The sequence below is a fragment of the Mobula birostris genome, chromosome 21 (genome assembly GCF_030028105.1).
Source record: "Mobula birostris isolate sMobBir1 chromosome 21, sMobBir1.hap1, whole genome shotgun sequence".
NCBI classification, from domain to species: Eukaryota; Metazoa; Chordata; class Chondrichthyes; order Myliobatiformes; family Myliobatidae; genus Mobula; species Mobula birostris.
Genome location: NC_092390.1, coordinates 16,138,096 through 16,157,612, shown reverse-complemented (window position 1 = coordinate 16,157,612; position 19,517 = coordinate 16,138,096). Strand labels below are relative to the sequence as shown.

Sequence of the window (19,517 nt, the reverse complement as noted above, 5' to 3'; positions counted from 1 at the left end):
CATCCATGTATACGAGCAATTTTATGTATTTATATTTATTGTATTTTTAATTATTGTTGTGTTCTTTATCTTTTGTGTTTTTTTGTGCTGCATCAGATCTGGAGTAATAATTATTTTGTTCTCCTTTAAACTTGTTTAATTACATTAAACAAATTTGAATCGTGAATTTTTGATTCCCCTCTAGACAGTGGCTCAAAGATTAATTCTAATAATTTGGTGTTTGATTGGAAGACCCTCTGAGAGAAAGTCTGGCTGCACCACTGGAGGTTGTGAGACCAAAAGTCTTTGTCATCTGACCTGGAATCACGCGTGGTGGGCCGAACGGCCTTAGCGCTGCGAAGGAAATCATGAAATGAAATGAAGGATGGGTCCTTTTAATTTGCTTTTCTCAGTACGCAGTGGAAAGGACAGCCATTTGCTGAGCTTGCATCATTTAATTTCTGATCGTCCTTTCCTGAATGTTGTTGGGCTGCCTCCCAGAAAGGGTTAAACATTCACGTCTCCCAGATCCTGGGAGCTGGAGGTTGTTGAGGGGAGGAGCGAGGATAGGGAAGTGGAGGGGGTGATGGGGGAAGGTGACTGTCTTCATTCGATAAACAAGGCCGGATCAACTAGCTGGAAGGGACGACGGCTGGGATTGTGGAGAGGGTGGTGATGGATAGCAGGGAGAGATTTCAGTGAGGGGTTGTGAGTGCGCAAAGCAGAGAGAGAGAGCGAGAGAGAGAGAGAGGAAATCTGGGTCACATGCTTATTCAGGCTTTGCCATCCCTGTTTCCTGGGTTACACTGCCAGACACACACTCCACCCACTGAATTTTACATTTGCATATTAATGAGTGGAGGTATTCTGCCTTTGAGGGAATGAATAATTTCTGCTTCCTGTTTGTCTGACGGTCCCTCTCTCTCTCTCTTTCTCTCTCCTTCCCAGAGATTTCAGTACGTGACATCAACACACACAGGGCACCATGAAGTAGAGAGAGAGAGAGGGGGGGAGAGAGAGAGAGGCACAGGCTGTGCTGTCTCGAAACCAGAAGAGGCAAAAAAAAAGGATTTAAAAGGAAACGTATTTCCACACACACACATAGGAAGGGAGTTCAGAGATGTGAAAAATGTCAGGAGGTTGCTCGTGTCCTGGTGAGTACAGTATACTCCAGTAACTAATGGCTGACCAATTAACTTTATTGATGTGGAAATGTGTGGTTTGTGTGGAGCTGGTATTTAGGCCTGTGGCTTTACCCTCCTCTTGGTTTCAGTGTGTTCTGTAAGGAGAGCAAGAGAGAAAAATGCCTTAATGTGTTTTTTTGTGGTAGAACCATTTTAGATTTGATTGGTGAGGAACTTTCTCCTCCAAGGATACCCGCAGTGTTTAACAAAATGATGCCTGCTGAATATTTTATATTTCCATATATATACACACACACACAGATGCACAGGCATTCACACACTCTCATACACACTCACACACTCTGCCGCACACATACACATACAGACATACGTATTCTCTCTCATACACACACTCACAGGCATACACACACTCTCGTACACACTCACACACTCTCCCACACACATACACATACAGACATATGTATTCTCTCTCATACTCACATGCACAGGCATACACACACTCACACGCATACACACACTCTCATACACACTCACACACTCTCCCACACACATACACATACAGACATATGTATTCTCTCTCTCATACTCCCTCACATGCATACGCACACTCACACACACACACACACTCACACCCTCTCTTTCTTTCACACACGTGATATGCACAGGCAAATGCTGCGTCTGTAGCATTCACCACTCCCAAAAAAGCAGGACTAGAGGTCCTTCCAGAGGACATATGGTCTGTAAACTTTTGCATTTCTCTTCCCGAGAGTGCGTCATTGATATTTCACATCTGCTGTAGTAACCTGTGGTGCCACCACCATGTTCAATGAGTTGTTTGTATAAAGTAGTGTGTCTGAGGTTTACCACTGAACATGGTGGCTCCATGTGTTTTTTGTGGGTTTGTACGTTGCAGAAGTTTGGGTGCCCTGATACCTGGGGTTCCGGGTGTGATTCCTGGTCCCCCAGGAGTTGTGTGGTTGCTGTTGTGGGTATCAACAACTCCTGAGCTGAGAAAATCACCCTAAAGTCCAACTGAAGTTTTCAAGTATCCTCCCCTGCCTTGCTGTCTCTGCTAACTTCCTCCAGTCCCATCACCCTTCTCTCGCCCTGGCTTCTCATGTATCCCCCAGAGGCGACCATCGGGCAGGGTGATGGCATAGAGGTGGACAAGCTATTAATGCAGAGGCCCTGACCAACAATCCAGAGAGCTCAAATCTGGATTTGAAATTTCCACCATTGGTGGGATTTGAAATTTTTTAAAAAATCCTTGCATTAATAATCACAAAATGACCAGATTGTTGTAAAAACCTGCCTACTTCAGCAATGTCCTTCAGAGGAGAAATTCTGCCTTGTCTTCCTCCCCCTCTGAGTTGGCTGAGCAAGCCCTCAGTCATATTGCAACAGAAGGGATTAAAACCAGACAGACCATCTCTCTTTGACCTAGGCTCTGATCAAACACAGCCAGATGACCTTGCAAAGTCCTCCCCATCTGGGGACTGCTGTGTCTCCACCCCCCCCCACCCCCTGAGACAGACAAGGGCAGCTTGCACGTGGGCGCACTGGGTCCCCTCCAAGTTGCACGCCTACCTGACTGACTCAGTCCACCACCCTAAACATTTAACCCCTTCCACTCCCGATGCGCAGAGCGTGCTCCCTGTAAAGTGCATTGCAGTTATCACTCGGGGTTTCCCGACAGATCGAGGAGCGGGACAGCAGGCACAAGGAAGGGAGCACCAAGTCTATCTCATCGTGGTCCTTGCACAATATTTGTCTTTAACTGTACTGAATTTTCTTCATAACTGCGACACTACATTCTGCTTTCCTTTTTCCCATCTCAATGTACTTATGTCTGGCATAATCTGCCTAGAGGCCCTTCGTTGGTCGGGGTCAAGGATGGATATTACATCCCAGCTGTCACATGCCAGCCAGGGTCGTTCAATATGGAGAGCAAGCTGCTTCCCATGTAGCAGGCTTCTCCTCTCCATGGAACTGATGAACACAAAGGAACAGTAGAGTCCGATACAGTTTGGCACCGGCAGCGTCATAGGAGTTGCCGGTCAGCGTTGAGCTCAATGCGGACTGCCCTGGGGACTCCAGCTCCAGGTTTTTCCTTGGGGTTGACTCTGAAGTCTTCCCCAAGAGTGGGTATAGCTACAAGGCAGCGGGGGTTTGAGATCAGAGATGAGCTGCCAACCACAGCTGACAAGCCCCGTCTGCCTGAAGTTACTAGTTTTAAGGCGCCGGTAACTCTGAGTAGAAACAGTTCTGCTGGGCTTGGTAGCTAAGCCACAGGTGAAAGGCCAGTAGTTGGACTTGGTTGTCAGAGGCTATTTGAGACACATGCCATTGGGAGCATTCAACAGACAGTGGGAGCTCATTCCCCACCCACCCAGTTATGAACCTTAAGGAACTGCGATCTGTCTGGATAGCAGGCAAACAAAGCTTTTCACTGATCTTGGTACGTTTGACGATAATAAACTAATACCAATACCAAGTTGCAGGTTCTCCTCCAAACATGAGGGAATCTAGTGCTGATCCCTCAATACCACTGGATCCAAATCCTGGAATTCCCTCCGCATCAACACAGTGGGAGCACCTTCAGCAGGAAGAGGCAGCTGGGCACCACCTTCTCGACTGTAGCCTTTGCCTCTGCCCTCAGAAGCTCCAGTGGTGACCATGCCTTCAGTTGGATGTGACCTAAGCAATGGAATTCCCTCTGGGAGATTAAGATCAGCTTTATTTGTTACCCGTACATCGGGACCCAGCAGTGAAAATGTGTCATTTGGGATCAACAGCCGACAGAGTCTGAGGATGTGCTGGGGGCAGCCCGCAAGTGTCACTACACTTCCTGCCGCCAACATAGTGTTCTCACAGCTTACTAACCCTTATTGTACCTCTGTGGACTGAGGGATAGTAACCAAATCTTCCCAAAAATTAGAACGTGAACATGGAGCACAGTACAGGCCCTTTGGCCCACGATGTTATGCTGATTTACTCTTCAATCAATCTAAATTGTCCCTCCAACGTAAGGCACAACCCTCCATTTATCTTACATTTGTGTGCCTGACTAAGAATCTCTTAATTGCAGATATTTTCAGTACACTGCAGAGCTTGGAGAGGTAATGTTTAATTTGGGCAGATGGATGTTTTTGAAGTCACTGGGAGTTATTTCTGCAGTCCCTTTCACCGACTCGAGACACCTCAGAGCAAATGAAGCATGGTTGGGCCAAGGCTGAGGGTGACTGGATTATTAACAAGAACAAAAGGAAACAAAAACTTTCAGCACTTCCTTGCATATTATGACACAGAAGGAAGCTCTTCGGCCCATCAATTTCCTGCCAGCTCCCAACAGATTAATCTCGTCAGGCTAGCCCCCTTCTGTCTCTCTGCACCTCTGTGACTTATTTTTTTTCTCTCTCTCTCTCACACATGTCTGTGAAGCTCTCCCATGATTCTCCCTCTCCCTCACGCACCAGGGGCCACTTGTAGCCTCCAGCCCTCACGTCTTTGGGGTGGGAGAGGAAACCAGAGAATCTGGGGGAACCTCATGCAGTAACCAGGAGAACCTGCAAACTCCAGACAGACAGCAGGATTAAACCCGGTTCTCTGGCGCCGTGAGGTCGTGGTACTAACTGGTGTGCCACTAATCTGTCGCATTCTGCATTCCCGATCTTTGCACACAAACTGGGTCGGTAGTCGTGAGCATCAGATGTGGCTCAGTGGACGGGGGCAAGAGGCTGTGCAGAAGAGTCCTACCGGCATGATTACCTGGCCTAGCACATTGTATCTCTTTGGAGTGAAAGGTGAAAGGTGCCCACTCCTGGATTGGAGGTTAACCTGCGGCCCAGTTCGCCATTACATCCGCTATTGGTACGATGTCACAGTGTACTAAAGCACATTGAAAAGCTCGTCTTGTATACTGTTTGCACAGATGAAATTATTACACAGGGCATTGAGTTAACACAAGGTAAAACACTAACAATGCAGAATAAAGTGTTGAAAACTACCAAAAAATGTGCAGTGCAGTTAAACAATGAAGTGAGAGATCTTAGCAAGGTAGATTGTGAGGCCGAGTCCGTGTTATTATAAAAGCGATCTGTCTCAGAATGTGGGATAGAAGCTGTCCTTGAGCCTGGTGGTATGTGTGTTCAGGCTTTTGTGTCTTCTGCCCAATGGGAGAGGAGAGGATGTCCAGGGAGGGTGCGGACTTTGATTGTGCTGGTTGCTTTACTGAGGCAGTGAGAAGTATAGAGGGGAGGCTGGTCCCTGTGATGTGCTGAGCTGTGTCTAAAACTCTCTGCAGTTTCTTCTGGTCACGGGCTGAGCCGTTCCCTTCCTAAGCCGATATGCATCCAGACAGGATGCTTTCCATGGTGCATCAGTAAGAATTGTTAAAGATTGATAAGTCTGGACAGTGTTTAAGTACCACCTCAGATTTCTGAGGCCCTGGGACCTCCATTGTGAATTTCTGATCACCGTTGGCACTTCTAGCTTTTGCAATATTAATATTATGATAGGATAGGTTTAAGGTGATAGGGTAGAGATTTGATCAGAACCCGAGGAGGCAACTTATTTACACAGTAGGTGGTAAAAAATGGAGTGAGCTGTCAGAGGAAGTGGTTGAGGCAGGTACAGTACTGACTTTAAAAAAAACACTGGGACAGGTCATTGGTTAGGAAGGGTTTGGAGGGATATGGGCTGGAATGTAGCATTGAGAGGGATTATTGGTTTTTGTTTATTATTGTCACATGTACCAAGATACAGTCAAAGGCTTGTCCTTCCCTTCACCTCACCTCACCACCTTCTTCAGACCTTTAACCTCTCCCACCTATCACCTGCCAACTTCTTACTTCATCCCTATCCCTCCACCTTTCCATCTGCTGCCAGCTTGTACTCCTTCCCCTCCTTAATCCGGTTTCTGCCCCCTTCCAGGTCCTGATGGTGTTGGCCCGAAATATCGACTGTTTATTTCCCTCCATTGATGCTGCTGAGTACCTCTAGCATTGTGTGTGTGTGTGTGTGTGTGTTGCTCTGGATTTCCAGCATCAGCAGACTGTCTTGTGTTTATGATTTGTCTTGCATACTTTTATACAGATTGAATCGTTACTCAATGCATTGAGCTCAACCAATGTAAAATCATAACAAGCAGAATAAAGAAAACTCCTGAAAAAGTGCAGTGCAGGTAATCGATAAACTACAAGATCATAATGAGGTAGATTGTAAGGCCAAGCGTCCACCTTGGAGGTCCATACAAGAGACTGATAACGGTGGTGTTGAGTTGTCCTTGAACTTGGTGGCACGTGCTTTGAGGTTTTTGTATCTTCTGCCCCAGGGAGGGGGCAGAAGGGAGAATGTCCGTGGTGAATGGGCTGTTTGATGATGCCGTCTGTTTTATTAAGTCAGTGAGGCACACAGCATCACATTAAACAGTGGAACAGCTTTGAGGGGCCGAATGGTTGTGTTTTTTTTATATATATGTTTCCATGAATTGAGGAATTTAGTGTGATGGCTAAAAAAAGAAAGGCTTGGATGAATGAGTCTGAATCCATCATAGTAGCTGGGGAATTTTAATTATGTTAATTAAATGTGGACTTTTCAGAAGTGTCAGTCGAAGCTGTTTTAAAAGCCATACTCTTCACTACTGGCCTTTGCAGAAGGAGATTCCTGCCCTTCCTCAATTTTGCTTCTGTGACTCCAGACCCACCAATCTGACTGTAACCAGCCTTCAGAAATGGCTAGCAGGCCTCGCCGTTCAAAGGGGCAATGGCTGCCAGTCAAGGTCATGACACCCACAACCCATGAGCGAATAAAGGGTAGTTCACACGTTATCCTGTCAGCATTTCATTAGCTTCTGACCAATGTTTGTCCCACAGTCAGATTTGCTTATGCTGGTGACCTGGTCGCTCTCTCACTGTGTGTGGGAACCATGTTCCCTCTGTCACAGGAATCTCCGCACTTCAAAGTGCTTCACTGCTTTTGCTGTGCTTTGTGACCCTTGAAAGGCGCTCTGTATGCGAGAGTTATTTTGAGATATTCTTTGCAAAGAACTTCAGAGCCATTTTCTCCAACTGTTGCTGTAACATAGTAGTTCTCTTGTTTTTGATTAAACACCTCTTTTTTTAAAATAATAACAGATATAACTGAGTGGGGTTCTCCATCTCTGCTGAATCTGATTATTTAATGATGAGCTCAGGGAATTGCAGAGCATATTGAATGCACGAAGAGTGTTTATATGAAAACTATTCTCAGGAAGCGTGAGTGAATTTTAGTGATAAACTTTAAAGCGAATGCACAGTTTTACTTAACTTATTTGTTGTTTTATGAACTTCTTGAGCTACGTACGAAATGTCCTTGGAAAGAAAATCAATGCCAGCCATGTCATGGTCCATTCTCGTCTGCTCACTGTGTTTTGCAAGTCCAGGTGTGTGTGTTTGGCCTGCGCTGGCATACGTGGGTGAACGTTCGTTAATGCAGGAGTTTGCATATTCTTCAGTTTGTTCAAGAATGCAAGAACAAGGTAGAAGAATACAAGAGTAAGGTACCTCCTGTGCCTTATAAATTAGCCACTGAGTGTATGTTTGTGATCATCTGCTGCTGCAGCCCATCCACTTCAAGGTTTGATGTGTTGTGTGTTCAGTGATGATTTTCTGCACACCACCATTGTAACACCTGGTTATGTGAGTTACTGTCGCCTTCCTGTCAGCTTGAGCTAGTCAGGCCACTCTCCTCTGACCTCTCTCATTAACAACGTGTTTTCACCCACAGAACTGCTGCTCACTGGATGTGTTTGTTTAGGGTTTTTTTTGTTCCGCACTATTCCCTGTAAACTCTAGAGACTGTTGTGTGTGAAAATCCCAGGAGATCAGCAGTTTCTGAGATACTCCAACCACTCCATCTGGCACCAACAATCATTTCACAGTCAGTTAGATAAACCTTACCTGGATATTAAATTTACATGAGTTATAGGGAAAGTTTGAATAGATTAGGACTTTGTTTTGTAGCGCGTAGGAGAGTAAAGGCCAATTTAATAAAATTATGAGGGTTATAGAATTTGAAGTGAATTTATTTAAATCTTACATCCATCCCACAACGTGAGGGAGTAAAAATCTTTGTGTTATGACTGCATCGCAATGTACAGACATGTGGATTTGTAAGTCTAATGGCTTGTTGAAAGAAGCTGTCCCATAGCCTTTTGGTCCTGGCTTTTTTGCTGCGGTACCGTTTGCCAGACGGAAGCAGCAGAAACAGTTTATGGTTGGGGTGACCGGTGTCCCTGATGATCTTCCAGGTCCTCTTTACGCAACTGCTGCTGTAAATGTCCTCAGTAGAAGGAAGTTCACATCCACAGATGGGGTAAATGCAAGCAGGCTTTTTCGGCTGAGGTTGGTTGAGACTAGATCATGAGTGAAGTGTGAAAGGTGAACTGTTTAAGAGGAATCTGAGGGGATCTTCTTCACTCAGAGGGTGGTGAGAGTGTGGAACGAGCTGCCAGCGGACGTCGTGTTTGCGAGTTTGACTACAACGTTTAAGAGAAGCTATCTGTGGATAAGTATATGGATGGGAGGAACATGGGAGGGCCATGTTCCAAGTGAGGGTTGACGGTACTAGGCAGAATAACAGTTCAGCATGGACTAGATGGGCCAAAGGGTGTGTTTCTGTGCTGCAGTGTTGTGTGACTTTATAACCAGTGGGTGAGAGGTGAGAAGCTGTTCTTTGCCTGACTGTTTTCGATACTGAAAGTAGCCACAAGCCAGAACAAGCTCCAAAAAGTAGAAAATTGTCTTTGTTTGCAATGTAGAACAAGAATACTGCACAGTACAGGGGTTGTGTCAGCAGCCTATCACTCGGAAAGAGGGTGTTCAAAATGTAAATTACAATTGTGTTAAAAGTGTTGGAATGCAGAAGCTGTTTTTGTTAATGTCCACTAGTGACTTCCAGGGAGTGAGATCTAATATCTGGGCCTAGTGTGCTATTTCATCGTCGATCAGTGTGACGGTTCCCTCTCCCTGAGCTAACCAGCAACACATTTGTTTGAATCAAACAGTACTCTTGCCTACACCAGGGCACTTGTCCACATTCCAGGAATAAATAGTTGGATTAATTACTCTTGACAGCTTATGATGTCAGCATTATTTCTGTGTCAAGCAGCGATTCCTCAAGGCTGATGTGTGCAATATTTTTTTAAAGTAAAGATAAACTCTATTTGTCACATGTACATCAAAACATACAGTGAAATGTGTCATTTCCTGAGTGGCCTAATTCTGCTCCTGTGTCTTATTAGTCAGGGCATCAAAGGTTATGGGGAGAAGGCAGGAGAATGGGGTTGAGAGGGACAATAAATCAGCCGTGGTGGAATGATGGAGCAGACTCGATGGGCCGAATGGCTTATTCTACTCTTATGTCTAATGGTCTTTTGGTCTTTGTGTCAACAATCACCACAGTCTGAGGATTTGCTCAGGGCAGTCTGCAAGTGTTGCCATGTTCCTGGTGCCAAAGGGGCAGGCCCACAACTTACTAACCCTAACCCGTACAACTTTGGAATGTGGGAGGAAACTGGAGCATCCGGAGGAAAAATCCATGCAATCACAGGAAGCATGTACAAACTATACAGGCAGTGGCAGGAACTGAACAGGTCGCTGGCGCTGTAAAATGTTGCATTAAGCTCTTTGCTAACATGCCGCCCCTTAGCAAAGGTGATTCCAAAATGCAGTATATCATCCATGTTTAATCAAGAAAATATTTTAAAAATTCTATTCGTGCCTCGTAGTAATTTCCTGCTTTGAAGGACCTTTCCTTCACTTTCCATCTTCCCTGCATTCAGTCCAGGTCCAACTCCAGCTCCACCAGCCCATAGCAAGAAACAGCAGGCTGCTCGGCTGTCAGAGTCGCAGACCTGTCTCAACACCGTGTCTAATTGTGGAGGGCAGGGATTCAATTGAGGGAGAAATTATACAAAATGGACCAGCTTTGGGGTGTTGGGAGTAGGTCACTTGATGCTGGTCTGCCTTGGACTTGTTATCAGTATTTATATTCCCCCATCTGGCACTCAGTTCTCACCTGTGGCTCCCTGTCGCTGTTTGCATGCGACAGCGGCCACACCCCGGGCAATGGCTTCGACAAGCTGGCTAAACCAGGTGAGAGTAGCCGACGGGTCTCAAACCCTCGGTGAGATAGGCAGTTGTCTATCCCAGCATGTGAAGACAGAAACCGGCGGATTGAGCGGACGAGACCTATCAGTCAAGAAGGCGGTCTCTGCAAGCGTCGTGGAACGTGTAGAGCAGGACAAGACACAGAAGACGTCCTGGTCATCCACTGCGCCTAGTCCCATCTCCAGCCATCTAGACTCTGTCTTGCCACTGGATCCAGATGGGAATTGGGAAGAGAGAGTGAGGCTGACGCTGTGCAACTCTCCCTCACTTAAATCCAAGTCACGCGCTAGTCTCGACCCCATCTGGTGTCAAGGTCCTCATCAACGTCGACGATGGACGAACCATACCACATGAGTATTTATGTGGCTATTTGTACTTGCGTGGCAGTATGCATAATCAAGGACCCCCCACCATCCAGGCCATGCTCTCTTCTCACTGCTGCCATCAGGCGGGAGCTATAGAAGCCTTGGGTCCCACACCACCAGGGTCAGGAACAGTTACAACCATCGGCTCCTGAACCGGTCTGGATGACTTCACTCACCTCCACTCTGAACTGATTTCACAACCTGCAGACTCACATCCAAGGACTCTACAACTGATGTTCTTAGTATTATTGTTTTATCTGAACAACTTTTGTTCTTTTGCACTTTGGCTGTTTGTTAGTCTTTATTTACCTATAGCTTTTTCATAAATTCTGTTGTATTTCGTTATTTTCATGTGAATGCCTGTAAGAAAATGAATCTCAGGGTAGTCAATAGTAAAGTATACACATTATGATAATTTTGCCTTGACTTTGATGACTGCTCCAGCGTAATTCCTGGTCAGTGGTGTGGTGAACTGACGGGGTGATGGGGGACTCGGGGCAGGTGGTTGGGCGATTGTAACTTGTAATTTATTAGCTCACGTCTGAATGTTGTCCGGGTCTTGCTGCATACAGGCACGGATTGATTCACTGACTGAATGTAAGGTGCTACGTATGTCATAGATTGAATACTGGTTCGTGCCCCGACTCCCACACTTGCGCCTTCCAGTGGAAGTCTTTGCAAATCACTGGGTGGCCATTCCTGGTCTTCTTCCCTCGGCTATCCAGGACCACCTCAGCAGGGAACGTTATTTCACTAGCGTAGCGGTTAGCGTAATGCACCAGCTCCCAGGGTTCAATTCCTACAGTCCTCTGAAAGGAGTTTGTACGTTCTCCCCATGATCGCATGGGTTTCCTCTGGGTGCTCGGGTTTCCTCCCACATTCCAAAGACGTACCGGTTAGTCAGTTGGTCACGTGGGGGTAATTGGCCAACACAGGCTCATGGGGCTGGAAGGGCCTGTATCTCTAAATAATACTTGCTCAATCCACAAAAAGAAAGCTGTGATTTTCTGAGCTGGTACTTAAGAGCCTCTGGTTGGAAGCAATAGGTTGGCTTGTGTTTCCATAGCTTCTTTTCACAACCTGAAATCCGACCAAAACACTTCATTCAACACAAAATCGGGCTGTCACATTGCAGCTGTAAGAGATAGTGGTGAGACTGTACCTGGATTATTATGTGCGCTTCTGGCCACCACACTGCAGGAAGAATGTCACTAAGATAGAAAGGGTTCAAAGTTCATAGTAAATTTATTAACGAAGTACATATACGTCATCATATGCAACGCTGAGATTCATTTTCTTGTGAGCATACTCGATTGACTCCAATAACCATAATAGATTCAATGAAAGATCACACCCACAGGACAGACAACCAGTGTGTAAAAGACACCAAACTGCAAATTTAAAAAAATAATTATCATAAATAAGCAATAAGTATTGAGAACATGAGATGAAGAGTCCTCGAAAGTGAGTCCAAAGATCGTGGGAATATTTCACAGATGGGGCAAGTTGGGTGAAGTTATCTCCTCAGGTTTTGGAGCCTGATGGCTTAGTGGTAATAACTGTTCCTGAACCTGGTGGTGTGGGTCCTGAGGCTCTTGTGTCTCCTTCCTGATGGTTGAGGGGTAATAACTGTTCCTGAACCTGGTGGTGTGAGTCCTGAGGCTCCTGTACCTCCTTCCTGATGGTTGAGGGGTAATAACTGTTCCAGAATCTGGTGGTGTGGGTCCTGATGCTCCTGTTGGTTGAGGGGTAATAACTATTCCAGAATCTGGTGGTGTGGGTCCTGATGCTCCTGTTGGTTGAGGGGGTAATAATTATTCCAGAAGCTGGTGGTGTGGGTCCTGAGGCTCCTGTTGGTTGAGGGGGTAATAATTATTCCAGAAGCTGGTGGTGTGGGTCCTGAGGCTCCTGCACCTTCTACCTGAAGGCAGCATAATCGGGGATCTCCATCACCCAGATGATAAATGCTGCTTTCCCGTGACAGCCCTCCATGTGGATGTTCTCAGTGGTGGGGAGGGCTTTACTCATGATGGGCTGGGCTGTACCCACTGCTTCTTGTAGGATTTTCCATTCAAGGGCGTTGGTGTTTCTCTACCAGCCTGTGATGCAACTAGTCAATATACTCTCCACCACACCTATAAAATTTCATCAAAGATTTAGATGTCATGCCAAATTTTTGTAATCTCGTAAGGAAGTAGAGGCGCTACCGTGCTTTCTTCGTAACTTAACTTGTGTGCAGGGCTCAGGTCATAACACCGAGGAATTTTAAGTTGCCAATCCTCTCCACCTCTGATCCTCAGATGAGAACTAGCTCATGGACCTCTGGTTTCCTCCTGAAGTCAATAATTAGCTCCTTGGTCTTGCTGACATTGAGAAAAAGGTTATTGTGGCATCCCTCAGCCAGATTTTCAATTTCCTCCTTATAGGCTGACTCATCACCACCTTTGATTCGGCCCACGACAGTGGTGCTGTGTGCAAACTTACATATGGCGTTGGTGCTGTGCCTAGCCTCACAATCATAAGTATAAAGCGAGTGGAGCAGGGGTCTAAGCACACAGCCTTGTCTGCACCTGTGCTGATGAAGATTGTGGAGGAGATGTTGCAAATCTGAACTGACTGGGGGTCTGCAAGTGAGGAAATCGAGGTTCCAATTGCACAAGGAAGTATTGAGGTCTAGGTCTTGAAAGTTACTGATTAGTTTTTGAGGGGATGATAGTATTGAATGTTGAGCTGTAGCTGATAAAGAACATCCTGGTGTATGCATCTGCTGTCCAGATGTTCCAGGATTGAGTGATGAGACAATGAAATGGCATCTCTATGGACCTGTTGAGCCATTAGGCAAATTGGAGTGGATCCAAGTTGCTTCTCAGGCAGGAGTTCATATATTTCATCACCAACCTCTCGAACATTTCATCACTGTGGATGTAAGTGCTACTGGGTGATAGTCATTGAGACAGGTTAGCACGTTCATCTTGGGCACTGGTATAACAGTTGCCTGCTTGAAGCAGATGGGTACCTCAGATTGCCAAAGCGAGAGGTTAAAGATCTCTGTGAATACTCCAGCCAGTTATTCAGTCAAGTGCCATCTCTGGGCCGGATGCTTTCTGTGGGTTCACCCTCCTGAAGGATGCTCTCGCGTTGGCCTCGGAGACTGAAATAACAGGATCATTGGGGCTGTGGGATTTCATGATGGTTCCTCCATGTTTTAACGGTCAAAGTGAGTGTGGAAGGTACTGAGCTCGTATGAAATCAAAGCCCTGTTGTCAGCTGCGTCACCTGATTTCACTTTGTGGGAACTGGCAGCGTTCATGCCCTGCGACAGCTGTCAAGCATCCTTCATTGATTTAAGTTTAGTCCAAAGTTGTCACTTCGCCTGTGAGATGGCTTTCTGGAGATTGTACCTGGACCTCTTGTAACTTTCTTGGTGGCCATACTTAAATGCCTCTAATCTGGTCTCAGTACACTGTGGATCTCTTGTTTCATCCAGGGTTTTTGGTTGGAGAAGACTCTGAATGATTTTGTGGGGACACACTCATCTACAACTGTTTTTATGAAGTCCATTATAACTATGGTCTATCATTCAGATGATTCTTTGAACACAGCCCAGTGCACTGATTCGAAGCAATTCCATAGCCCCCCACAACATTGTCCTAATCTCTGGAGCCTTGTTTCTTAGCCTCTGCCGGTAGGCAGTAAAAATTCACAAGATTGTTACTGTAATAGAGGCCTTAATACGAGGAGAAACTGGACAGACTGGCATCGTTGTCCCTGAAGCCGAGGAGGATAAGGGTTGACCATACAGGGGTTTATAAAATTATGAAGGGTATAGATTAAAATGGACGGTCACAGTTTTTTTCCCTGGGCAGGAGAGTCTAAATCTAGAGGACATTTTAAGGTGAGGGGCAGGTTTTTCCCCAGTGGGTGTATGGAATGCGCTGCGAGAGGAAGTGGTTGAGGCACATACATTGACAACAGTTAAAGGGGATATTTGGGCAGTTACACCGATAGGAATAATTTAGAGGGATATGGGCCAGGAAGAGGCAAATAGGACGAGCTCAGGAAGATACATTTGTTCGATATGGATGAGTTGGGCCAAAGGTTCAGTTTCTATATTCATTCGGCACATTTCAGAAGTCTAGGATGTTCTGATGTGTTTCAAGCCAACCTAGTCGATGTGGTTCATGTGATTATTGTAGGAAATGCCATCATTCATGTGGTTCATGTGATATTGTAGGAAATGCCATGGCCAATTTACAAGAGTGAACTCATGAGATGATGCACGGGAGGAGCAGAGAAGCTGCACGTGCCTCCCATCAGTTCCTCTGTGCTGCTATTGGAACTGACGTGCTGCGGTTGTCTCGAATTGAGCTCAGTCTGTGCCACTGTGCAGCCTGGTCACAGCTGACCAGTTGGAGCTCTTAAAGTAGCCAGCAGATGGCAGATTATTCACACATGCAATGAGTGTGTACAAGTACTCTCTCTCAAAGGGAGTCTATAAGGTTGGATGTTCTCAGAGACTCTCGTAGTTGGTTTATTCCAACAAGGGCCAGCATACTATGGTAATGAGCACACCCCTGTGATCGGTGGGATCCACATTACAACTTGTTGAGTAGTTGTTTGGCCTATGGGAGGATAGTGGTTACAGAGAACTCCTTTGACAACTTTGCCTCAGCAGGGAGACCTCTTTATAGACCTCTGGCTGGTCTCTTTACTTAAAAATCATCACAATCTTCCCTGTTGAGGGGGCTGAGGTTGTGTGGCTCTCCACTGACTTTTAGAAACACCAGTGACCAGGGACGGAAAAGTCCACAGAAAGTGGTGTGTATAGCCCATTCTATCGCAAGCAAAATCCTCCCCACCACTGGACATGTCTACGTGGAGCACTGCCACCAGAAAGCAGCACCCATCATCAAAGACCTGTCCCTGCCACCATCCAGCTCGTGCTGTCTTCTCAGAACCGTCATCGGACAGGAGACGTTGGAGATTCATTGTCCCGCACCATCAGGTTCAGAACAGTTATTACCCTTCAACCCGCAGGCTCTTGAACCAGCGGGATAACTTCATTCAGCCCAACGCTGAAGACTCTTTACACCTTGTGTTCTCAGTATTATTTATTGATTTGCACAGTTAGTCTTCTGTTGCTCATGGATTATTTGTCAGTGTTTGTTTATTCATGGCTTTTCGGAGAATCTATTGTATTTCTTTATTTTTCCTGTAAATGCCTGTGAGAAATTAATCTTAGGGCACTATTTGGTAACATATATTTACCTTGAACTTTGAAAATGTTTTTCAGTGTTCTCATGGCTTTTCCATCTCTTGTGAGACTGATTAGTGTGCTATGAGCTGACAGACTGGTCAAGGACAGAGTTCCATTTGAGAAGCTGCATCCTCAGCGAATTTCTCCTTCCAGAGGATGCAGACATATGTCTGTGACTAGTTATCCCCTAACCCTCCAAGTTCTTCCAATTAAACGTTTTCTGGTAGAGAATTGAAGGGTTTCTTCACATGGTGAACTTCAGCCCAGTTGAGATTAAAACGGATGAAGAGTCTTAGCCTGAAATGTGGACTGTTTATTCCTCGCCATTGATGCTGCCTGACCTGTGTGTGTGTTCCTCTGGATTTCCAGCATTCTGCGGAATCCCTTGTGTTTATCAGCATAGCCTGCTGGTTTTGTGTTTGCTTGGGCTGGAGGGTCAGGGATGTTATCCACAGGGAGGGGAGTTGAAACATCAGGCAGGCTCATTCCTGTTGGTGAAAACCACCCCATGAAAGCAACATTTTTCTCGCCTGCCCTTCCAGAAGCAGATTTCACATCCATGTGTCAGTGATATAGATCTAGTCCTGATTCAGATACCGTATTTTGTAACTGCATTGCTACCCTCAGATACAGGAGCCTGAAGACCCACCCTCAATATTTTAGGAACAATTTCTAACCCGTCTGGTATTAGATTTCGGAACAGTCCATGAACACTACCTCGCTATTTCTCTTTTGCACTACTTACTTTTTATTGTAACTTATAGTGATTATGTCTGCACTCTACTGCTGCCACAAAACAGCCCATTTTACGACGTATGTCAGTGACAATAAGCTTGATTCTGATGTAATCACAACCAGCTTCTATGAGCTGACCTTCTTCTGCCTGTCCGTCTCTCTCTGGTGGCAGTATTAATGCTTAGGACCTCCTGGGCTATTGGGCAGCACGATAGCACCATGGTCAGCACAATGCTCTACAGTATGGGTGACCTGGGTTCGATTCCCGCCCTTGCCTGTGTGTGTTTCCTCCCACAGTCCAAAGATGTACCAGTTGTTAGGTTAATTGGTCATTGTAAATTGTCCCATGAGTAGGCAAGGGGGGATTTTTTGTATAGCGCAGCTCGAAGGGCCAGAAGGGTCTATTCTGTGCTGTACCTCAATTAATAAAGATAGAGGAGCAACATTCAGGAGTATGTCGTTGTTGTCCATGAGGGACCTGATGTTCCATGTGACGGTACACACACACATGCATAGACATAGATACACGAGCACAAATGTGTAGACACACATGTGCAAGAATGTACACGCAGAGCGGCACTCGTGGATTTCAAAGCCTTCCTGTTTGCGGCCAGGGCTGTATAAACATTCTGCTGTGCTGCTGCCTCCCTGTGTGCGCAGGGCTCCCCCAGTGCAATTAAAAACTTCCCTTTGGAGATCAGGCAGGCTGTGGAAAGAAGCCAAGAGAGATTTGATCCAAGCCATCTTCATACTGCACCGGAAACCTCAGTCCCCCAAAGACTGAACCGTTTCTTTAACCTTTCTGCTTGCATGCTGTAACGCTGCAGCGAACGCCAACAATAAATCTGCTCAGACGTTAAAGAGCAGGTTTCTCTTAAATATAACGCTGCAAAAACAAAACACAAGGTAAAGACTATATTTCACCTTTAACCAAGAGCCGAAGGGTATGAAGTCAGTGAATGTAGGTTGCGCTAAGAGAGAAGGGTCAGTCCTGATCGCCCTGAATGACAGGGCAGCATGAGGGGTCAAATGGTCCCCCCGATTTCGATATTTTATGTTTTTGTGTTTCATGTTGTGACTTCCATTGGCTTTGTTGACTCTATTCATCCACTTCGCTTATTTTCTCAGTGCAAACTTTATTATTAAGTAAATAATGTCTTTTTCTAAAGCTCATTTATCCGATGAAGTATTTTCAAAGCGTAAACAATGTTATGAAGTCGGAAACAAGACAGCTAATTACTGTGTCATAACTCCCACAGACAGCAGTGTGGTAATGAGCAATGACCTGTTTGTGTGGTGTGGTTGAGGAACTGCGTGGATAGCTTACATCTGCAGGAGGAGGAGTTGATATGAATTAAATCAGCAAAGTTGTGCTGGGGGCAGTCCGCAAAAGTGGTGCTGGGCTTCAGGCGCTAACGTAGCATGCCCAGAGCTTACTAAACCTCAGCATATATCTCTGGAATGTGGGAGGAAACCAGGATAACTGGGGGAAAGCCGCACGGTCATGGGGGAATGTACAAACTCCTTATGGATAGTAGTGGGAATTGAACCCCAAGCGGTGATTGCTGTACTCTAATGCGTTACACGAACTGTTACGCTACTGTGCTGCCCCATCTCATATGAAAGGCAACCCCTCTGACAGTTCCTACTTGATACACTGGGAATGCACGTTTTTGTTAGATAGTTATTGTCCATTATGTCACTGGTGTTTAGGGCAGAAATGAAGTTTCTCCATCTCTGGTGGTGTTCAGGGCTTCCTTCATCATGTCTGTAGCTTCCTCTTGGTTTTCACCACTATCAGTCACTCAAGTCCTGGTTGGACCATTGCACACAGACACAGAGGATTCTTCATTGCTGTTTCCGTAACAATTTTGTTTTACCAGTTAGCCCTGAGCTGAACCCCTGAACCAGTGGACCACTCTTGGTCTGGCCTCTACCCTGTTTGGCATGGGTGACCCCACCAAGAGCCAAAGCATAAAGCATAAACATCGCTGTCCAGGTCATTGAGGCAAGCGAACCTCCAAACCCAACGACAAGGTTGTGGTCCTCTTGGAGGAAGCCTGTGCAAACTCCTGGGAAGTTTGAACTCTCAACCTTCCGATTCAGGTGGGGTTGTGACCCCATCACCCATTTACTTAAGCCCATCACTTGTACTGGGGCATAGGCCGCCGATAGCAGCTTTCCAGAGTCTTTGGAGCTTTTGTTGGCATTTCTGTAGCTCGAAGTTTTTACAGCCCCATGCCCCACCCTCCTCGTTTTGCAGCTGGTCGTGGCAGAGCTGACCTCTATGAACCCACCCTCGAAACATCTGAGGGGATAGTGGCAGCTGAAGAAATTTTTTCATACTCTCTCAGGATGTGGGCATTACTGGTTGGACCAATATCCAACTGCCCTTGGCATGTTAGTGAGCTTCCTACTTGAACCAGTGAAGTCTTTCAGGTGAAGGTGATCCCACACTGCCGTTGGGGAATTGTGACCCAGTGATGATGGACTGGTGATAGATTTCCAAGTCAGGATGGTGAAGGGCTTGGAGGGGAGCCTGTAGAGGTGGTGTTTCCTGGCCCTGTTTTTCTTGTCCTTGTTGGTGATGGTCACAGATTTGGGCAGGGCTGTTGGAGTAACCTGAGTGAATAGGCAGCATCCATCATTAAGGACCCTCACTATCTGAGACAGGCCCTCTTCTTGTTACGACCATCAGGGAGGAGGTACAGCAGCCTGAATATCCACACTCAACGATTCAGGAACAGCTTCTTCCCCTCTATGTTCAGATTTCTGAATGGTCCATGAACCAATGAACACCACCTCATTATTCTGTTTCTATTTGCAGTATTTATTTATGTAATATATAGATTTTGTGCCTTTTCACTGTACTGCTGCCACAAAGTAA

The 19,517-nt window shown here is 46.0% G+C and overlaps 1 protein-coding gene across 2 annotated transcripts in view; it reads left to right on the top strand.

Annotated features, from left to right (window-relative positions):
* Window positions 1-758: 758 nt before the first annotated feature.
* Window positions 759-19,517, top strand: part of LOC140185620 (LIM domain-binding protein 1) — a 105,949-nt gene continuing 87,190 nt past the window's right edge. For both annotated transcript variants that reach the window (XM_072239038.1, XM_072239036.1), the window contains exon 1: window positions 759-1,133. In XM_072239038.1, the coding sequence (XP_072095139.1) occupies window positions 1,109-1,133 (25 nt within the window). In that variant the 5' untranslated portion in view covers window positions 759-1,108. The remainder of the gene's footprint in view (window positions 1,134-19,517) is intronic.